This window comes from Notothenia rossii (assembly GCF_949606895.1).
Source record: "Notothenia rossii genome assembly, chromosome: 5".
Classification (NCBI taxonomy): domain Eukaryota; kingdom Metazoa; phylum Chordata; class Actinopteri; order Perciformes; family Nototheniidae; genus Notothenia; species Notothenia rossii.
This window is the reverse complement of record NC_136903.1, coordinates 52,309,278-52,332,489: the sequence shown is the minus strand read 5'-3', so window position 1 is coordinate 52,332,489 and position 23,212 is coordinate 52,309,278. Positions and strand designations below refer to the sequence as shown.

The following is a 23,212-nucleotide window of genomic DNA, read 5'->3' as shown; positions in this document are numbered from 1 at the left end:
CTGCGAGTGTGGCTACAGACGGAGTTCACTCCGTCACGGAGGGGTAGGGTCGAGGGAGTGGTTTGGGATTAGGCCGAAGAACCAGAACTAAATCAGGCTTTAACCCGGAACTGGCCCTGGAACCGGTTTGGTGGAAAAGGGGCAATAATGTAGATTTTAATAAAAGGGGATCTTTCAGTTTGCATTATTATAAATAAATAGGCTAGTAGGCCTATCTTTTTTTTTATTGTATTTATTATATATATCATTGTATAAAATGATATATCATAAATACATTTTAAATAAACAATATATGCCTATACTCTTTAAACTATTGGGGAAATCACTTAAAATAAATGAAATAAACCGAACTTTTTCCTTTTATGAACTATTGAGAAAATAGTCAAATTCCATGCAGCAGTATATATTTTATTTTGTCTAATTGCAAAACTTTGTGCCTACGTTACCCAAAATGCATCTCATTCTCGGAGGGATTGAGACGGGGTCCAGCTGCAGCCTCACAGCAGAGAGAGAGAGAGAGGGCTGTGGAGGTGCTCTGTTGGAGGACTGATTTATATTTTGTATTTTTCATCCGTAGACGGAATTCCGTTGAACATAATGTGGTGTTTGTTTGTTTTTTAAGTTGAACTGCTGAGGGAAGCATGTCAGAGGCTGATTCAGTGTCTGTGTGCATTTCTGTTGGATTTTAATTAGCGAAGGATTCCTCATCATCTCCGGAAGAGTGGACCTCTGAATGTTTCTGTATGCAGGTCAGAGCGGACACCGAGCGGCGGAGGTGAAGAGAGGCACGCTGCTGCTGTCCACCGGCCGCTGGATCCGGCTCCGGGAGCTCCGCGGGATCTTTACGCGCTGAGCGGATCACGCTTCGCCACAGAATGCTTGACTGATCTTATGGGAGGACAGAGGGGGAGGTGGGAGCATTTGGATGTGAGACTACTGTTAAAAACGCAGGATCCAGGTCTTGAGCTACAGGGGGAGAGGGGGGACAAATCACGGGACTTTGTTGATCCTTTTTATATCTATTATTTTCTTAGTATGACATCCTTTCCTGACGATAGAGGAGGATAGACGAGAGGATAAGGGACAGGTTGCTGTGCAGGGGGGATCCGGGGGTGAGAGAAAAAAAATGCTGCCTTCGCAAGAAGCGTCCAAAATCTACCATGACAACTACATGCGAAACTCCAGCGCCATCGGGGTCCTGTGGGCCATATTCACCATCTGCCTGGCCATCATCAGTGTGGTGGTGCTCTTCCAGCCTTACTGGATCGGAGACAGCATCAACACCCCCCAGGCCGGACACTTCGGCTTGTTCCACTACTGCGTGGGCATCGGGAACTCCGACCGGGAGCTCATGTGCCAGGGCAGCATCTCCGACTTCAGCTCCATCCCGTCCGGAGCCTTCAAGGCGGCCTCGGTGTTCGTGCTGCTGTCCATGGTGCTCATCCTCGGCTGCATCGGTTGCTTCGCCCTCTTCTTCTTCTGCAACACCGCCTCTGTGTACAAGACGTGCGCCTGGATGCAGCTGCTCTGCGGTAAGGACTTGTTGGATGGAAGGTACCTTGGTGTGTTTTTTGGGTAAGGGGTTGATGAATAAGGGGTCTTTCCTAACAGTTTTTGGTGGAGGGACACCTTAAAGAGGAGCATCAGTAGTGTTAGGCTATGTATCTCTGTATACACTGTTCTACAGAGGTTAAAGAAGTACTCAGATTATTTACTAAAGCAAAAGTAACAGTACCACAGTGTAAAGTAGGTATTAATATCAAAACGTACTTTAGGTACCAAAAGTAAAGTAACTCATTGTAATGCATAATGGCACATTTAAACTCAAATTATATTTAAAAGGTTTTTTATTTTTAAATTATTGGTGTATATGCATTACATTAATGCACACAATGTTCAGCTGCTTACTGCACATATTTCTCATTTCACATTTCATATTTTATATGCTATAATTCACTCATAATTAATTTAGCTGTAAATTACTGCTATATTTTATTGCTATCTAACTATATTTTATTACAGTGTCCTTAAAGATTTTTTGTTTTAGAGTTTTGGTTTATATTTTATGTATGCACCATGACATTAAGTCAAATTCCTCGTATGTGTGAACCTACCTGGAAACAAACCCGTTTCTGATTCTGATTAATGTGTTCATCACTTCAATGTTGCACTTGGTCAAGGTGGGGTTTATGTGAATTATGTTATGGACTACTGTATAGCTTAAACTGTAATAAATTATGATAATATATGTATACTTTGTATTAACCTAAATCTGCCAAATAACTAGTAACTAAATATGTAAAATAAATGTAGTGGAGTAAGGTACAACATGTATTATGGAGTAAAAGCATAAATGAAAATACTCAAGTAAAGTACAGTTACCTCCATTTTTTACTTAATACAGTACTTAAGTAAATGTAGTTAAATTACACCACTGCTGGTTTATCATCGCTAACCCAAAGAACAAAGAAAAGTCCCAAAATATATCCTGAAGTCCCGTGGTGCAGTCAGGATCATCTCGTGAGAGTTTGGTGACCTGCATCAGTAGTTATAATGATACTGTTTCCATCACATTAGTATGCATAAAAAAGTGACAGGTCACACCTCCCCCAATTATGCAAATGAGCTAAGTCCCACCTCCCCTTTGTTCAAGGTGTGAGATCCCAAGTAGGTGTGATATCCCAGGTAGGTGTGAGATCCGTCGATAGGAGGGGGGTGATGTGTATTCACAGGTGTGAAAAGCCCCCACTGTTGCGCCTTATGGTGTATAATAAAAAATGTTTCAATCACATTAGTATGCATAAAAAGTGACAGGTGGGCCCGCCCCCAAGTCTAATAAAACAAAATGCCGCTTCCATCATATTAGTATGCATAAAAAGTGACAGAAGGGTCCGCCCCAATTATGTGATGTCAGAAGACCCAGGGGGTGGAGTTAGATAAAAAAGAAATCCGTGCAGATAAAAAGCCAGTCATTTCCACTCATCAAGTCACCTTTCCAAAAAGAAAAAATGGCCAAGAAACGCCTCGATATGGGTTTAATCAGCGAGACGCCTGTGACAACTTACATCCATCCGGGGGGAGCGCCAATCAAGAAACGGATGCAATGTGCCGGGTTCAAACCAGTGCTTGAATTGGAATAAAAAAGGTGCCAGTACTCTAAATCAGCAACAAGTATTTGGCACAAAGTCATAGTATATCCTATAATGCTGGTGGGTTTGTCTCTTTACTGTATATTTTAGAAAGGCTCACTGTACTTAAACAAAATGACTCAGGGTGCATCTGAGATTAGAGGGGGTGCAGTGGTAAAGTGCTATTTTTATAAGTGGGGAGTGGACCTGACACCCTCTAGTCTAGGGGGGTCCGGGGGCATGCTCCCCCGGGAACATTTTCTTTTAAATATTGAAGTTAGATGCATCAATCTGGTGCAATTTGAGAGAAAAATGAAGAGATATATGGATACCTCTCAACATCCATAATGAAACAACTGTAAACAGATTTACTTTTTCTTTATGGATATAAAAGAAAGTAAAGCTTGACTCCTACTGGCTGGTTAAATGACTCCTCGTCCCTGAGGCCACTACCAGTTTTTTGTGCCATTTTGCTGGATTTATTTGTCAATAGCGTTGCTGCACAAAGTGATAGCAAGAAACATATGGAGATGGGTTACTATTTAAAAAAAATTGCAAATCTATTTGGGAACAGTGGAGCCGGGCCTCAAATCCTATAGGGGGGTCCGGGGGCATGCTCCCCCGGTAAGATTTTTTTTTAAATGTTGGACTTAAATGCATCAATCTGGTGCACTTTGAGGGGGAAATAAAGAGACTACACCCATATGAAACAAAAATGTATACATTTAAATAATCATAAAATCATAAGTACATGGCCATAACCAATAACATACAATATTCAATATGAAAAAACATTGAAACTTGTTTATTTATTTGTTTTTGGTTCATTTATAGTTGTGAGTGTGTCTGGGCTCCTGAATCGGCCTCTCCTGTCTCCCTCCTCTCCCCCCTGCTCCTCTTTGAGGCAACAGCAAAGACTAGTTTTAGCTCTCAACAAGTTTATCTTACCTTTTTTCACCTAGTTAACATTTTGTTTGTATTATTCATGCATATTTTACTAATCACTACCCCCTCAAATGGAAATATGTGTTTACATAAATGGAGACCGAACCGTTTGAGACCCACTGAGATAACTTAAACTAAGTTAACTATCTAAAGACTCAGAGAGTAATTTACCTCACCAGAGCTGTAGTTATCAGCCTCTCAGTCTGACAGCAAAGGACCCTCCTTCCACCTTGTTGTTGAAACAGCTCCTTATACAGTGTTGAAAGTGTGCCGGTCCTACCCGGTCCTTAGTACCGGTAAGAGATTTCCAGGCGGTCCGGAGGACCAGGAAGAATTGACAGCTCCACCCGTGGAATTTATACTACGAAGGGCAGATATTTTGGTTTGGATTACTGGTCTGGGGGAAGCTCGCGAGTGTGTGTGTGTGTGTGTATACGTGTGTGTGTTTGTGTATTTTTGCGTTTGAGCGTATTGTGTTTGTGTCCCGGGGAAAACACTAACGAGAAACACCGGCTGCTGTTATGCCTGCTGTGACCTCAATTTACTCCGTTCTCCGCTTGTAATTATGCCGTTACAAGCTTCTAAGTTGTATTTATCATCTGAATTTGCCGAAACAAGTTTCATATTCTGAAAGCCAAGACTTTGTTTATTTAAAATCAAACAAAACACCCGAACCCCGAAAAACTATTTTTTTACGCAAATCCACGTTTATTTTGAAATGAGCCGTTGCGACTTCCGACTGATTTCGATAGAGCGGGTCACATATTAGCTTTTTCCTACTTGATCAGAACAGCGGGAGGAGAAAAGAATGGAGTGACTGAATGACAGCTAGAAAATTAGGCTACGTGGTAATTAAAGCAAAAATGCAAACGACGACTCTTCAGATGTTTAAGAGAAAGGAGAGAGATGAAGAAACTCAGAATGTGCTTAAAATTTGAAAAACAACGCCCACAGATGACACAGGTGATGATGCTTATTTAGCCCAGAGAATGGACATGAACATGGCCATGATGAATATAATAAGTTAGCTAACTAGCAAACTGTATATCTCTATATGGGGTGCCCAACCAGTCGATCCCCAGTCGATCTCGAGATGTCTAAAAGTAGAACAACAATATTCTGTTTTATCGTTAATGTCCTACAACAGGGGTGGCCAAACTTTTTGGCTCAGGGGCCACAATGATGTATCAATGTGACAGCCGGGCCGGGGGGCATTGTTTGGTTCCGTCTTGATTCATGTCGGGCTGAGGGTTGTTTTAATCTCATTCTCCCGCGCGAGGGGTGACGTCCACGCGCAGCTGCGACGACCAGGGAGGAAGGGACTTTTCGCGGCGCGTGTGGACAGTGGGGGATAACATAAATAAAAATTGGATCGTTGTATTTTAGACTTTAAGGCTTTTTAAGATCAGCGCGGGAACCCTGGCTCATTTATACCAATATTGGACGGGCCACATTAAACACATCAACGGGGCGCATGCGGCCCGCGGGCCGTAGTTTGGCCACCTCCAGGCCCGGTTCTACGGGGGTGCATAAGGGTCCCAGTTGAATGTTAAGCACCCTCACTTGAAAAAGAGAAGGGAGTGAAAAATATTACATATACAATAACAATAATAATAATAATAATAATAATAGTAGTAGTAGTAATATGATGAAGAAGAAGAAGAAGAATATAGTTGAAAATAAAATAAACTGTAATTGTGTTCAAATATTGTGGTCAAATAACTATAGTTAATAACCCCCCCCCCCCGTCAACGATCGCCGCCGTCTTGGTTCAAAAAAGGTTGGGCCCCCCTGCTCTATATAGTCAATGGCTATCTTACTCAGAACACAACATGTACACAGCATACTATTTTAACATTAAATATTTTGCTTTGATATCTTCTATTTTAATCTGCACATTGTGGCATACATTTTATTTTATTAGTATTTTAATTTATGTAACCAATATTCTGAAAATTCAAAGAAAGACAGAGACTTGTACATTTTTGACTGTCTGCTGAATTTAGTTATACATCTTTATTCTAATTTATAACAGTTGAGGCCCAGAGGGAGGAAGAGGAGACTCAGCCAGAAGAAGTGGCAGCAGGTCCCTCAGAAGCCACCACAGGTGATGCTAGCCCTACTGCATACCCTTCTATATGGAAAGAAGAACAATATGAACAGTTCAAACAGAAAAATGAATGGATGTATGCTCACAATGGAAGGCTAGGCTGTACCCCATGCCATGATGTGAAGGATCTGGGTGTCATGGCCTCCCGTGGTGTTAATATTGCTATTCAGTGGGCTGATGGAAAGATAATCCCAGCTGGTCCATCAAGGGATGTCCAGCTTTCATCACCATCCATCCATCTTCTCCCGCTTATCCGTGGTCGGGTCGCGGAGGTAGCAGTTCCAGCAGAGAGCCCCAAACTTTCTTTTCCCTGGCCACATCAACCAGCTCTGACTGGGGGATCCCAAGGCGCTCCCAGGCGCAAAAAAATCTGTGAACACAAGAACTCTGCAGCACATAATGAAGCAGTCAAGATTATTCAGACAGCAAATAAAGATAATCTTCTGAACATGAACGCGAGTAGTCAGGAGTCTGTGTTTGAGTCTACTGCCAAGGTATTCATGACAACCTATTATGTGGGCAAGAACAACAAGCCTTTCACAGACTTTGAGATTCTGATTGACCTGCAGCATGCAAATTCTGCTGATTTGGGGCGTGTTTTGCATAGCAAAACTGTCTGTGTTGACATAATTGAGCATGTGTCATCACAGATGAAAAAGGAACTTCTAAAAAAGATAATAGAGACCAAGAGCAAAATCACAGTATTGGCTGATGAGTCAACCAGTTTTGGGCACAAATCAACACTAATTGTGTTCCTGAAGGCTAGTGTTGATGGAGACATGGAGCCCATTGCCTTTCCGTTGGACCTGGTTGAGCTGGATAGTATGTCTGCTGCTCATATCAAGGAACAGATTATGGGTTGCTTGCTTAAAAATGGCTTCACTGTTGAGTTGCTGAGAGAAATCCTCATTGGATTTTGCAGTGATGGGGCCAGTGTCATGCTGGTAGTGAAGTCAGGTGTTGGGAAGTTGCTCCAGGATGACTTCCCAGGCATCATACTATGGCACTGCCTTAATCACAGACTGGAGCTTGCTGTTGACCAGGCACTGGATGTGACAGGGGGAACAAAGGACTTCCAGGCATTCATGGACAGCCTAGATTCATTATATAGCCAGTCACCAAAAAACATGCGGCAGCTGAGTGAATTTGCTCACAACCTGGACATCGCCCTCAGGAGGATTGGAAAAGTGTTCAGTGTTCGCTGGGTAGCTTCTTCATGGAGGGCAGTCTCTGCAGTTTGGCAGTCTTATCCAGCCTTGGCACAACATTTCCGTGAGGCATCAGAGGATGATACAAGGGACAGCAGAGAGAGGGCCAAATTCAAAGGTCTGCTTTCTAAGTTGTGGTGCATCAACTTCCTGAAAAGTCTTGCACTGATGGCAGATGTTCTGACTGAACTTAAGAACTTGTCAGAAATTCTTCAGAACAGGAAGACCACACTCCCAAAGGCCCATGACATCATGACGACGTATGTCAAACGCATAGAAAGTTTCAATCGCTACCCAGGACAACATGCAGTTGATGCCAGTCAGGCAGAGGAAGTGATGGAATTCAAGGGAGAGGATTTAAGAGTTGGCAGGTCTCCCATCATTGACTCTGCTCAGTTCATCCAAGCAGTGGCAGACAATATGAAAGAAAGACTCTTCACAACCACAGCAAACAGAGCACAGGCCAGTGTTGCAGCCAACCGAAAAGAGGCTTATAACAGCCTTATCAATCAAATGGCAGTCCTCAACCCTGACAACTGGGACCATGACAATCCTCGATTTGGAGATAATGAGGTGAGGGCTTTGTGTGATGTCCTACATGTGAACCAACAATAGGCCCATCTTGGATTCACAGAATACAAGGCCAGTGGAGGAAGAAACATTCCCAACAAAATGAAGAAGTTGCTCATGGCAGTGGCACTGTCTCCAAGCAATGCTGACTGTGAACGGGGGTTCAGCACAATGAATAACATCATAACTGAGTATAGGAGCAAACCTACAACAAAAAATGCAGCAAATCTCCTCTTCATCAGCTCTGTGGGACCACCATGCAGACAGTGGGATCCACTGCCTTATGTGAAGACCTGGCTGGGCAAAGGAAGAAGAGCAACCCACTCAACAAGTTGCATGGCTCGCCGGTACACAGAAGAGGAGAGCTACTTCAGCCCTCTGTGGAAAATGTGGAAAAGTGTGTAGTTTACCTCCCTCAACATGCCTTGCTAATGGTCTGTTAAGTTTTGACACAAGTTGTATGCACAATTGAAAATAAATAATTGACTATACATATTGTCAAGTGTTTCTAATTTCTACCCCATAAAGACATTAAAAATGTGAAGTTTGTGTTCAGGGATGCATGAAGCTGGGGGCGGGAGGAGAACAATATGAACCAATGAAGGTCGGGGTAGCATTATAGTACCTGCAAGAATTTCAAACCACTTTCACCCCTGTCCTTATATCCGTTAGCGCAGCTAGCTAGCACCAGATGCTAACAACAATACACGTAACCGGTGTAACCACACATACACCAACACACACCCTCCCGAGCTTGACTGACACACAGAGACCAATCGAGGGCATTAGTATGATCTGTATGAAAGTGGCAATGTCGGCAGGCCACGTCATGTAGACAGCCAGTCACCCTCTGTGAGGCAGAGTCAGACCCACATTTGCGCTGCGTTGCGTTTACAATATATACGTATATTGCCGGCGGCTGAGTACCGGCATTTTACTGAGTACCGGCACCTTGCCGGTACTCAGTAACCATTGTACTATACCATTGTACTATACCATTACTGTATCCACGCAACCATTGTATCGGAAGAAGTAGTGCATCAAGAAACCACCGTGGAACCATTGGTGTACAAGATATGTGCAACAAAAAGCAAAGAAACACAAACAGAAAGCGTGATCAAAGAAGAGTTTTCACCGCTACCCCTCGATGTGGAGGAAAAAGAAGGAAATATCCCCCCGCCGCCAGAAGTGAGAAGAGTCCTGACAAGCACCGTCTGGGAAACTAAAAGCGGACCATCTGGGCGATGGTATTACTGCGCAAGCCGTTTGATGACGCGGGGGAAGGACCCCTCTGATGATTTTGTTCTGGAGTATTTCAACTCTACATGTGGGGTTTTTCAAACATCCTTGCGGGTGCCTCTGACTGCTTGGCTGAAAATGATTGATGAGAAATCTACAAAGCTTAAAGAACATTTTTAACAGAGTCAGACAGCGATGGACATTATACAAGTGAAAAAGACTCTTGGGAATAAAGACTTGGTTTTCACCAATATGTGCAGTGGGAGTAAGAGGGATTTGAAATCTGATGAAGGTTTTCAGTTTTCTAATTATTTTTGGTAAACCTTCATATCGCTTCCTTTCTACAGTCATAGAAGTGTGTTATGGTTAGTGCCTACAGGGGTAAACGCGATACAACGGTCCAAAACACTTCCATTAGGAGAAACGCGTTGCAGTTTAAAAAAAACGATGCAAATATTACAAAAATAAATCATAAATGTGTAAAAAAACATGCAAATGAAGAAACAGCTTCACCAACTTGACAACAGAGGATCAGCATTCAGAAAACATTTGCCAAATGTGTGAAGCATGTAACAGTTTGCCAGTTTCATAACTGTAAGTGTTTCGACAGTATATTTGAAATGACTAGGTTAGCTAGATTAGCTAGCTAGCTATCAGCAGTTCTGCAACTTTATCCCAAGGAATCATGTGATCACATTGTTGGCTAATCAAACTTACATTTGAGTTCATTTAAAGTGACAGTTGGCCAACTTTATAATCCCAAACGTAAACAAGCGCTCCGGTCACAGCTGTGTGCGTCACTCTTTAGTGTCCCCAGGAATCCTTTGAGTGGCAGCGCTTTGTGTTTTTAAAGCATTTTGTTTATGCAACGCTTTTTTGTAAACGCTGCTCATGTTTCGTCAAGCTGGTGAAGATGTGCGTGTGTTTTGGCACATTTGTGTTTATTTATTTGCATCGTTTTTAAAAGGGCAACTTGTTTCTCCTTATGGGAGTGTTTCGGCAGTTGTAACACATTTGTAACTGTAGGCCACCTTAGTTTCCTGTCTCTGTGTGTAATTCCCGTCACTGAAACAGATTGTATCAGTTCAGGTGGAAGAGCTCAGTGACATCAAAGAATGCCCAGCGGATTCCTTATCACACAAACTGCTAATTATCTAGACGTGATGCACATGAGACTGCTAAAAGGTGCAGAGCGTGCTTTTCAATATTTAAATATGACATTTGATATGCCTTTTTGTTGAGTTTTCCCTCTGTACTCAGCAGAATTATCACAAATCATCGCTCCACTGTTCTCTCTGGCAGGCTCCACAGTTGCGTGCAGGGAGGGTAAAATGAGCATTGGTGTGGAAGCGCTGACATTATCTAAGAGGAAGTTTTAGGATTATCCATTCCTACGAGGACACAGAACAGAGAGAGGCAAGAAAATAAGAGACAATGCAAAGAGACGGATGGGCTGAAATAAGAAATAAGGAAGTATGGAATAAGGGAAGCAAAGACAAAATAAAAGGATGATACACAGGTTTCCTCTTTCCAAACACAGCATGTGACCAACCCAACCTGGTCTCACCAGAATACGTGACTCCACCACGTGGGATGCAAGGAAGAAACAGCAGCCTATGGTAATGCTTATCAAGTCTTTACACAAAATAAGCTCAGGTAGTGACAAAGTGTCCCAAAACATCAACCAACCGAGGTAAAATCACAGACGCCCCCCTTTAGCTATGTAGTTCTAGGATGAAATCTGAAACGTTCCTTAGCGGTTAGCGTTTAATGTTAATAGGCATAGATAATAAAAAATGTTTTTTTGATCAAGGAAGCACATGGCTGCACTCCTCCATGTTGGATAAAGCTCCTCTCGACATAGTCAATAACAGGGAGGAGGTTCTAATAGCATGAACATGGAGAGAAAATCACTATGCTGTTTCTTCTGAATAATATCTTTCCAGACCCCTGTGATAATTTGCTAATTCTGGGTTATATTCAACAGCATTTCCATATTGCTGAATTCAATTACAAAGTATAATTTGATTAGTTTGATTAATGGACTGTAGGAGAAATGCACCGCAGCAGCTGCTGTGGTGAGATGAGAGGGATCCAACCTTGCGGAGTGAAGCTATGTTCTTGATATTAAACGTGGGGTAGGTAATTTTGGAGAAACCAGCTCGAGTGCGCTAGAATTTGAATATACACAACCGGAAAAAATCTGCCACTTCCTTACAGAGCCCCTCCTCCAACACACACGAACGCGCACATGACCAATGAGGGTACGAGATAAGTTTGTGCACAGATGGAAGGCTGACAGGCAGGTAGGCCATCTAGTTATTTTAGCCGGGCCGGCTCAAATGATTGGTCGTGCTTTTTACAGCGCTACGACTTCCACAGATGAATTTTTTTTATGGATTTATTGTCAAAGCATTTAATTCATTGCTATCGGGATGTTAAGAGCATTCCATGGAATATAACAAAAAGTGTTTCTAAAATAAATTACATACCCTACCTTTAAGTGTATTAATATTTCATACTTTAACTTAAGGCTGAAGGAAAGTGACAGTTGTGTTGCCACATTTAGTTTGACAGCACTAAGAGAAATCATGTTATGTTGTTGTTATGTTTGGTCCAACTTTTTATCGTACACAGATCTGCATGCAAAGTGAAATGTAGTCATTGAATTTAACCCATCCAAGTATTAGGAGCATTGGGCAGCTACTCTACAGCACCCAGGAGGCAGTGTGGGGGTGTAGTCCCTTGCTCAAGGGCACGTCGGCAGTGCCCAGGAGGCAAACTGGCTTCAAGTACAATTTTGCATCTAAAATAAACTTTAGACAGAATAGTACATTATGCTCAGTCTGTCCTAAGAGAGTTATAGTAATAGATGTTGAGCCGCACCACTCACTCATTGTGATGGCTCTCCTGGTAGTGATAGATCTGCAGGAAACATTCTCTTATCTCTCCACTTGCAGACTTTATTTCAGCTGCTCGTCTTTGGTCAGTCCCTCCACCATAAGCATCTTTTTCAGCAGGCAGCTGTCTCTGGGGAAAAAAACCTGCAAAGCCTCTGTCCACTTCCTGCCCTGCAGCAAACAGAGACAGAGACACAGACAGAGACAGAGACACAGACTTAGGCTCATGATGAAGACTCAGGCTCCTGATGTAGACTCAGGCTCATGATGAAGACTCAGGCTCACGATGAAGACTCATGCTCATGATGAAGACATGATGAAGACTCAGGCTCATGATGAAGACTCAGGTTCATGATGTCGACTCAGGCTCATGATGAAGACTCAGGCTCATCATGAACTCAGGCTCATGATGAAGACTCGATGAAGACTCCGGCTCATGATGAAGACATGATGAAGACTCAGGCTCATGATGACGACTCAGGCTCACGATGAAGACATGATGAAGACTCAGGCTCATGATGAAGACTCAGGCTCACGATGAAGACTCGATGAAGACTCCGGCTCATGATGAAGACATGATGAAGACTCAGGCTCATGATGAAGACTCAGGCTCACGATGAAGACTCGATGAAGACTCCGGCTCATGATGAAGACATGATGAAGACTCAGGCTCATGATGACGACTCAGGCTCACGATGAAGACTCAGGCTCACGATGAAGACTCAGGCTCACGATGAAGACTCAGGCTCATGATGAAGACTCAGGCTCATGATGAAGACTCAGGCTCACGATGAAGACTCAGGCTCATAATGAAGACATGATGAAGACTCAGGCTCATGATGAAGACTCAGGCTCATGATGAAGACTCAGGCTCACGATGAAGACTCAGGCTCACGATGAAGACTCAGGCTCATGATGAAGACTCAGGCTCATAATGAAGACATGATGAAGACTCAGGCTCATGATGAAGACTCAGGCTCATGATGAAGACTCAGGCTCACGATGAAGACTCAGGCTCACGATGAAGACTCAGGCTCATGATGAAGACTCAGGCTCATAATGAAGACATGATGAAGACTCAGGCTCATGATGTAGACTCAGGGTCATGATGAAGACTCAGGCTCATGATGAAGACTCAGGCTCATGATGAAGACTCAGGCTCATGATGAAGACTCAGGCTCATGATGTAGACTCAGGCTCATGATGAAGACTCAGGCTCATGATGAAGACTCAGGCTCATGATGAAGACATGATGAAGACTCAGGCTCATGATGAAGACTCAGGCTCATGATGAAGACTCAGGCTCATGATGAAGACTCAGGTTCATCATGAACTCAGGCCCATGATGAAGACTCAGGCTTATGATGAAGACTCAGGCTCATGATGAAGACTCAGGCTCATGATGAAGACTCAGGCTCACGATGAAGACTCAGGCTCATGATGAAGAGATGATGAAGACTCAGGCTCATGATTCAGACTCAGACTCATGGTGAAGACATGATGAAGACTCAGGCTTATGATGAAGACTCAGGCTCATTATGAAGACTCAGGCTCATGATGAAGACTCAGGCTCATCATGAACTCAGGCTCATGATGAAGACTCAGGCTTATGATGAAGACTCAGGCTCATGATGAAGACTCAGGCTCCTGATGAAGACTCAGGCTCACGATGAAGACTCAGGCTCATGATGAAGAGATGATGAAGACTCAGGCTCATGATGAAGACTCAGGCTCATGATGAAGACTCAGGCTCATGATGAAGACTCAGGCTCATGATGAAGACATGATGAAGACTCAGGCTCATGATGAGGACTCAGGCTCATGACGAAGACATGATGAAGACTCAGGCTCACGATGAAGACATGATGAAGACTCAGGCTCATGATGAAGACTCAATCAATCAATCAATCAATCAATCAATCAATCAATCAATCAATCAATCAATCAATCAATCAATCAATCAATGTTTATTTATATAGCCCAATATCACAAATGTTACATTTGTCTCAGTAGTTTTCACAGTGTGTAAAGAATATCAGTATGACAATACGACACCCTCTGTCCTTAGACCCTCACATCGTACAAGGAATACCTTCCAGACAAAACCCCACAGTTTAAAGGGGAAAATGGGAGAAACCTCAGGGAGAGCAACAGAGGAGGGATCCCTCTCCCAGGACGGACAGACGTGCAATAGATGCCGTGTGTAAATCGAAAAGATAATACATTTACAACATAGGTAGTCCAAATGTTTGGAAATGCATATGTCTATAATAAGAACATGAATCCACGAGGATGTCAGCAATCTTGTGGCAGTCATCAGGGAAGTAGTATGGTGAGAGTCTGGCAGGACCGCAGAGACAGGTTCATCCACGACTCGAAGTCCAGGACTCAGATCCAGTGCTCAGGATAGAGGATCCAGGACACACGACCACAGCAACAGGATTAGCCTCGACTCAGGATCCCGGCGTAGATATGGACACAAAAAAGAGATTTGGGGGAAACTGGGTTAATCGGAACATGAGAGTACACAGGCAGGGGCGTAGCTGGGGGGGGGAGGTTAGGATGATTCCAAGGGCCCAGCAATGGGGGGGGGGGCCCAGAGAACACTATTATTATCTTTTTATTAATATGGTTTTATTATTATCCTAAAGTAAGTTAATGTAAATGACTCAAAAGTATAATTGCCTGTATTAAAAAAAAACGTCCCAAAAGAAACAAACAGGTGCTTGTTACTCTGTTTGACAGAATGAGCACCCCTCCCTTCATTCATTGCATGGTATGGGCGCCTGAGCAATGGAGCAAGCGGAGCAGGTGCATCCCCACAATTGACCTTGGGGGAGCAAATTTGTGCTTTTGCACCCCCACTTTTTGATCATATGAAAAATATGACATTTCCCCCCCAATATATCACTGTAAACATAAGTGTGTAATTTCAATCGAATTAATAATACGCAATGAAAGAACTTGTGCTGATTATAGACACTTAATAGCGAGTTTTTAAGTTTCCGAAGATTGTGACCCCCCCCCGCATTTCGCTCACAATGGTTTGATCAACTGCCTCCCACCCACAGCAGTCCTGATGCAGGTAGGCTGAGTGTAAATCACCGCGAACAGTCTGTCATTGGTGGCAGACCTTTTCAGTAAGTTGTTCAAACAAAGAATATGTTAGACATGTCTTTACTTCTACCACTCAATACAATAAAACACATTTATAATCATCACCTTCTCTTCATTTTCGCTGCATTGAATTACAGGTCACTCTTTATGTTAGCTAGCGGTTAGCTGACGTTTGCTAGCTAGCTAGTAACATCAACCAGTGTGTGTGTTTGACTAGCTAGCTACCTGGTAGATCGAAGCCCATTAGAGTTTGAGTTTATTAGGATCCCCATTAGCTGTTGCATGACAACAACTAGTCTTCCTGGGGTCCACACAAAACATAAAACATTGCATTCGACAAGACTTTTACAGAACAGTAAATACAAAATAAAAAACTTTTCCGAAGTCCATTTTCCTTCAAGCATTGACTTTCATATTTTCCATCATATACCACTTATTTTCTGATTTCATTTCATTGGAAAGAAAATAATGATAATAAAATAAGAATAAAGTACTTATATCTATCTGCATTTACAGATGCCAGCCTTCAATTCTCTTAAGGTACAACTACCTGAAATGAAAATAAAAGAAGAATGAATTATAGAATGATAGAAGATAATATGATAGAAGCCCATCTCCTACTGTAACTAACCTGCACACTGTGTGTGTGTGTGTGTGTGTGTGTGTGTGTGTGTGTGTGTGTGTGTGTGTGTGTGTGTGTGTGTGTGTGTGTGTGTGTGTGTGTGTGTGTGTGTGTGTGTGTGTGTGTGTGTGTGTGTGTGTAGCCAGCCAGCCAACCAGGTAGAACATGGCATAAAAAATAAAAAATCATGTATTCAACCCAGTTCAGTGTATTCATACGTGTATTGCTCTCCTGTGTAGAATGATGTGGTAGTGACAGTGCAGACTCAGGGAGGAGGCAGAGAAGGAGAGAAAGAGACACAAGAGTTACAGGTAATGGAAATATCAGTCAGCTTAAAGTGTAGGATAACATAACAAATTAAGACACAAATACTTGGATAATATATTCCCCCCTCTCTCCCTTTCTTTACAGAGTAGCATAAAGATTGTGTATTCAAACCAGTTCAGTGTACTCATAAGTGTATTGCTCTCCTTAATGTAGAATGATGTGGTGACTGTGCAGACTCAGGGAGGAGGCAGAGGAAGTGAGAAAGAGACCTAGGATAACATCCCTAGTCAAAAAATGCTATAGGAATCTCTATACGTTTTTGGAACCCTATAGGAATCCTTTAGGATCCCATAGGATTTTGAGACAGTTCTGTGCTCTATATTGCAGGAAATTGCACGTACAGGTGTTCATTAAATTAAAACAATTCTGCCATGGAGGTGGTCGTGCCTGACCCACTCCAAACCACCCCTTGCCTGCCAGTTACTAATCTTGCACCCCCACTTTCAACTATAACTAGGCGGCACAGCAGTGCACCAGCAGCTTGCAGCTTGAACAGACTGACAGGAAAATGTCCTCTACAGCTCATGAATCAGGAGCTCAGAAACGAAAGAAAAAACGTCAGCAAGAGGAAAATAATAAAAGAGGTCGACAGATAGTCACCAAGTATTTTCACAAGAAAGGTATTTATTCACAGAACTTGTTTTGAAGCCCATAACAGCTTAGCCAACATTTTGTGGCTGACGTTAGCTATCTGTTGCTATCAAAAATTAGATGAGTGTCGATGAGCCCAGTGAATTTGTATCCAGCAGCTATGCCCTTTTGCTATGGCTAGCTAACCTAACCTGTATAATGTTACATGCTAATCACATCTGCTCTAATGCACAGATGCGGCTTCAGGATCAGTACCCCTTCCCTCAGGCCGGTTCCCAGTTGAAGGAGAGGGAGGTAAAGCAGCAGGGCTTGGGGTTAACAAACAGATTTTAAATATGCTTACCATGCATTGAATACAACTTTAGGTAATATTCACATTTAGTTACTCTAGTTCTTCCAGTAATTGCAATACCATTGACCACTGGCACATTAAATTGAGGTTGTTACAGTAGCTATAGCTTTTTTAGATTTGAGCAATTGAAAAATATCTATACAAATGATTATTATTATTATTATTATTATTATTATTATTATTATTATAACAATTAAGAGATAGCTCGAGCTGTACTGTGTTATTACTATTATAGGGCATTTTATAAATTATGTACACTATGGATACTCTAGAGCCAGGGCCTTCGAGCAAGGCAGCCAACGAGGAGAGCAGAGGTGAAGAGGCAGAGGTACCAGTACAAGAAGAGGTCGAGGACCATGAAAGCAGCACAGATGAGGAGGAAGCAGCTATGGACAGTCAATGTCAGGGACAAAGTGAGGCTCCGACACAGGATGCCACAGATACTGAGCCACCTGTAGTGGTGTCTGAGGTAGAAGATCTGCTATCACTTGACCCAGGGTTGTTCCCAGCTAGGATGAGTGACAAGGACAGGGCAACTATTGTAAAGAAATTAGCAATGCGAGAAACAGATCAAGAAATTCCACATGATTCAAAGGGAAAGAGATTTCCAGATTACTTGAAATACACCAAAGCAGATAAGGGTAGGGGAAAAGTGAAAAGGGACTGGTTGATTCACAGTGAAAGTGCAAATGCACTGTTCTGCATACCATGTGTTCTTTTCTCCAAGGAGCAAAAAATACCCTCTCTTAGTGCTTTGAGTAGTGACCAGGGATACAAGATGTGTGACGTCGAGTGGCGTCGCATGTATGATAAATTCCCAAGCCATGAAACAAGTAGGAATCACAGGGACTGTTATTTGCGATGGAAACACCTACAGTGTTCGGTTATGACTGCATGTGGCGTTGATCATCAGTTGCAGAGAGAGCTACAGTCTGAAATTGAGAAAAACAAAGCTATCTTGCAGAGACTCCTTGATGTCACTCTGCACTTGGCAACGAGGAATTTAGCTTTCCGAGGTAAAACGCATGCTTTGGGCGATGTCCACAATGGAAATTTTGTAGGTACGCTACAACTTTTGTCACGATATGATCCACTCTTGAAAGACCACTTAGACAAAATCAGGACATCCAAAAAAGGAAGCCAGCTAACTCATTATCTGAGCCCAGACATCCAGAACGAGTTTATTGAATTGTGTGGGGGAAAGGTTTTAAAAACCATTCTGACGGAAAGGGAGGATGCCATATACTATGGAATCATTTGTGATGCAACGCCTGACATTTCCCACACCGACCAAATTTTGTGCTCATAAGATATGTACATTATAATGAAGACACAGGCGAATGGGAGATCACTGAAAGATTTATTGAATTCAAAGATTTCAACGGAAAAACAGGATGTGAAATAGCAGGCATGATGGAGAGTGTGCTTCTGGATCTAGGGATAGACATTAGTGATTGCAGGGGGCAAGGGTATGATAATGGGGCGAATATGTCAGGGAAAATCAAGGGAGTCCAAGCACAAATACTGAAAAAGAATAATCTTGCTACTTTCTCACCTTGTGCCTCCCACACGTTGAATCTGGTAGGCGTGCATGCTGCAGAATCGAGCCCTGAAGTATCCAACTTTTTTGGTTACATTAACCGCCTCTACACATTTGTAAGTGCCAGTCCATCTCGTTGGTCTATATACAAAAAGAAAACAGGTTGCTCTGTACATAGGCTATCTGACACTCGCTGGAGTGCGAGAATTGATGCTGTGAAACCTGTAGCAAAGCACCTACCTGGTGTCATTGAAGCCCTTGCTACCATACTGAGCTCATGCAGTCTCACAGGTGAGGCCAGATCTGAAGCTGTTGGTCTGAGGAACTACCTCATGTCATTTGATGCCATTGTCCTTCTCACCATTTGGGTGAAAGTATTGCAATCTATTGATGACAGAAATGTGATACTCCAGTCAGGGAAAATCTCAATAGAGGTGGAGGCAGGTAATGTTGCTGCACTAAGAGATGAGATGCAGACTCTCAGAAATGGATGGGATGCTATTCTGTCTGAGGCATCAATGGTAGCTAAGGAAATGGAGGTTCCACCTCATTTCAAAAAAGAACTTTGCCGTGAGAGGAGGAGGAAGAGGTTTCATGATGAAACTGCTGAAGGAACAAGTCAGGAGGATAGGCCAGAAACAACATTCCGTAACACTGTGTTTCTCACTGCCATGGACCAGATCATAAGTGACTTGGACACTCGGTTCCAAACAACAGCAAATATTGTTGAAGAATTTGCTGCAATACTTAAAATTGGGAAGTTGAGTGACAGTGTCATGGCTTCTGTGTGTCAGCCACTGAGGGAGAAATACTCACAGGATCTCACAGATCAGTTTGAGAGTGAGATAAGGCATCTCAATAAAATATTTTCTGCCACTTTCCCCCCTGATTGTAGCTCTCTTGATCTACTGAATGCAATATACAAGATGGAACTCCAGAGCATTTTTGGAGACGTTTGCATTGCCCTCAGAATTTTCTTGACGCTCCCAGTTACCGTAGCTGGTGGTGAAAGATCATTTAGTAAGTTGAAACTTATCAAGAGCTATTTAAGATCTACCATGTCGCAAGAGAGGTTGAACAGCCTTGCAATGTTATCGATTGAAAGCAAGCTGGCTCTGTCACTTGATTTCAAAGAGCTCGTAAAAGATTTTGCCACCAAGAAGGTCCGGCGATTGGCGTTCGGGATTTAGGAATAAAAATCCAGTCTATGACAGGATTGTGGGATGTTTCCCTATAGTAAGCTGACAGGCTACAGCCCACATTGTGAACAATTACTATCTGATGCATAGTCCTCTCGCACTACATTTTTCATTGTTTGCTGTAAGTGTGTTCATGTCCTGAGAGTTTATTGTTTTATAATTATGTTCAAATCTTCAGTTAATTTATACTTTTGTCCTTGTGTTGTTCAAATCTTAATTTAATAAGTCAAAGAATGTTGAGATTTTTTGTTTGTTCATTCCTGTATTGGGTGTAATTTTCAATTAAATAGACAGAAGATAAAGTTGATAGTCAGTGCATGTTGATTTCTTGCAGTCCATTACAGTTCATTAACTTCAACAGGGTTTTCGAGGTTGGGTTTCATCGTGTCGTTTTGGGGGTGGACGCAAGGTTCTGACCCCACCAGTATCCAAGAATCCTGAATTGTCCCCACCAATAACTCAACACTTGTCACTCGCGCCTCCTCGAATTACTTGCGCGTGTAACAGGTAGGGCTTTAGCACTCTGCTGAGAAAGGCAGCAACCCGGCCGCTACAGCAAAAAAGCTAGTGCTCTGCCCGCAACAGTTCAAAATCTGCTTCGTAAAAGGTATATCCAAGCAGGGAACGATTGTATACTACAGAGCACATCAAAATGTAAGTGTCTGTCAACCTAATAGTGTGCTTGAGTAGACTATTTGTGTTGGAGATGGGATTACAGAGAGACAGGACAAGTAACAGCTTTTGTATGTTGAGTATCAGAAAACATTGTCACAAGAATAGGGGAAAATATGCCTAGCTAGTGCAACTCAAGGTTGTTTGGTAGACTATTGCATTGGTCCATTCATTGAAGATGAACGCAATGCGACATCCTGAACTGGTGCTGAACTGCTGATCCGAATGTATAGGTAAAAACCATATTATGCGTTTTCATCAATAAATAAATGGCCACATTTTTTTTAGCGTGCGCGCTAATGCGCACTCGCATGGATTGGGGGCCCACAAATAGATTCTTTCATGGGGCCCAGAATTTCCAGCTACGCCCCTGTACACAGGTACAAACAGCCAGAAAGACGGAGTAAGGTGCCCCCCCCAACAGTCCAAGCCTATAGCGGCTAAACTAACGTGTCTACATACATGCACTCCCTTAGGATAGGTTGAGGGAAAAGGGTAGCAAGTAAGAAGTAGGAAACAGAGGTGGAGAGGCACACACAGGGAAAAAGGTCCCCATTGGAACCTGAATTTTTCAGAGGTAGGAGTTGGTCAGTGACTACGTTCCACACTCCCCGGCCGGACTAGGCGTTCTCTGCAACCTGTTACCCTCTAATAAACCTCGAGAGGTCATAGAGGGGAAAGGTTTGGATAAAGTTTTAAATATAAGATCTAAGTTTTTAGGATTTAAGTGAAAGAGTAAGAACTAAAATGTATAGGTGAAGAGGCAAAGCGTATCTACGTCAATGCACTCTTAAGACTCAGGCTCACGATGAAGACATGATGAAGACTCAGGCTCACGATGAAGACTCAGGCTCATGATGAAGACATGATGAAGACTCAGGCTCACGATGAAGACTCAGGCTCATGGTGGACACTCATGGATGGAAACGTTGTTGTCAGATATATCTGGTGCAGCAGTGTTTCCTGAACAGCCTCTGGCTCCGGGAACATCTTTTCCCCCTGATGATTTCAAACACTGTTAACAAAACGCGCGTGTCCCCTGAGATGCAGAATCCCAGCATCACATCACTTACATTAACATGTGAGCTCTCTTTGTTGTTTGCTCCATATTCCATGAGTTAATGAGCGAGTATAGAGAATAAAAGATAGAGTTAAAAGGGAAATGAGAGAAACTACCATGCCACTAGGAGGTTGTAGTTATTTGTGTCTAATTAGCCCACTTTCAAAGAGATTTGACCATCACTCATTCTCTTTTTTTTCCATAACTATTGCACTTTGCACAAATTGCACAAACTTCTTAGCACAAATTGGCTTCGTTAATGATCATTTGTTTCAGTTTAGGTGAGCTGTGTTTGGTTCTGAATATTGAATAGTGCGTAAAAGGAGAAGAATAATGAGATAGAAATACCAAGTTCCCGACAGAGATTACTCAATATGCAGAAACATGCTGTCAGACAAATAAACAACAGAAGAAATTGTTCATTTGAAAAGCGGATCTGAAGAAGTCACAAACCAGCAAAGAATGATCTCCCACCCTGCAGTATGACTCGGCTCTACTGAGCGGTTTTCCTTGGTCCTCCTGCCCTGCTACAACATGGGTTCATTTCCAGCATCTGTTGTTTCACATAGGAACTTATGAAAAGCAGATTGTAAGCTTCCTATTACAACAGAAAAATAACAAGCTGCTGTGGAAAGTAGAACATCTAGCAGCTCACAAACAGTTTCTCAGTCTACAGAGCAGAAGATAATGAAATGATGTTCCATAGAAGAAGAAGAACATTCCTTTGTCAAATGGCAGATACCAAGAGAAATGTCCTCTGAGCAGAACACAGGCAGGGACATAATAATGAGAAGGACAAACAGAGATTCATTTTTAATGAGCAGATTATTATTGCTATTTGTTTTGTGGCTTTTCAAACATGTATATTGGTTTTAAGAGCGAGCTCACAGTCAGTTCTTTTCAACTACGTAAACATTATGAATTCCGAACATTTTATTAGTCAAATTCATATTATTTTTGATCTCGGCATCGTAAAGTGCCATTAAAATATCTTACACAGGTTCCTATGCTGCAATAATACCGCTGACAGCGCAGAAATGACATTAAACCAGAACATTATCAATACAGTTGAGACAACACTCGGCAGCAACAAATGGCTTTACATATGACAACAACAAAACAACAACACGCCTTCATACCCATGGAAACACTAAAGAATCATTATGTTGACATAAAAGTGGAATATGAAAACACCCGCCGTTTATGAATGAAGTGACCTTGACATTTGAGACTGTGGATCCTCATGTAGTGTTTGATCCGAAGCAGAGGATGAAACGTGAGCATGTGACTCGGTGTGTGTCTGCGCTCTTAGACACAGTTCACTGAACACAACCAAATCAAGACGTTACGTAAAGACACTCCACCTACAGATATGATGGCCTATTTGCTTCTCTGGAAGCATTTTGTATTTTATTTGTCTGTGACACAGACACTTTGTTTGTACTGAAGATGTAAAACTATTTAAAAAGGGGGTGTTGTTCAATGTGTTTTTTTTAAATCTCTGTAATGTCATTAAACAGCTAGTAAGTGTAGTTTTTATCAAACAGGACAACATCATAACATAAATGAAGAGTATTCACCAGCTATCATAAACTCTGCTGACAGAGGCAGGATCAGCAGCTTGGAGAGCGA

At 42.4% G+C, this 23,212-nt stretch overlaps 1 protein-coding gene across 2 annotated transcripts in view; it reads left to right on the top strand.

Moving 5' to 3' along the window:
- Positions 1–319: 319 nt before the first annotated feature.
- Positions 320–23,212, top strand: part of lhfpl4a (LHFPL tetraspan subfamily member 4a) — a 73,463-nt gene continuing 50,570 nt past the window's right edge. For both annotated transcript variants that reach the window (XM_079681214.1, XM_079681215.1), the window contains exon 1: positions 320–1,532. In XM_079681214.1, coding sequence (XP_079537340.1) covers positions 1,127–1,532 — 406 coding nt within the window. In that variant the 5' untranslated portion in view covers positions 320–1,126. The remainder of the gene's footprint in view (positions 1,533–23,212) is intronic.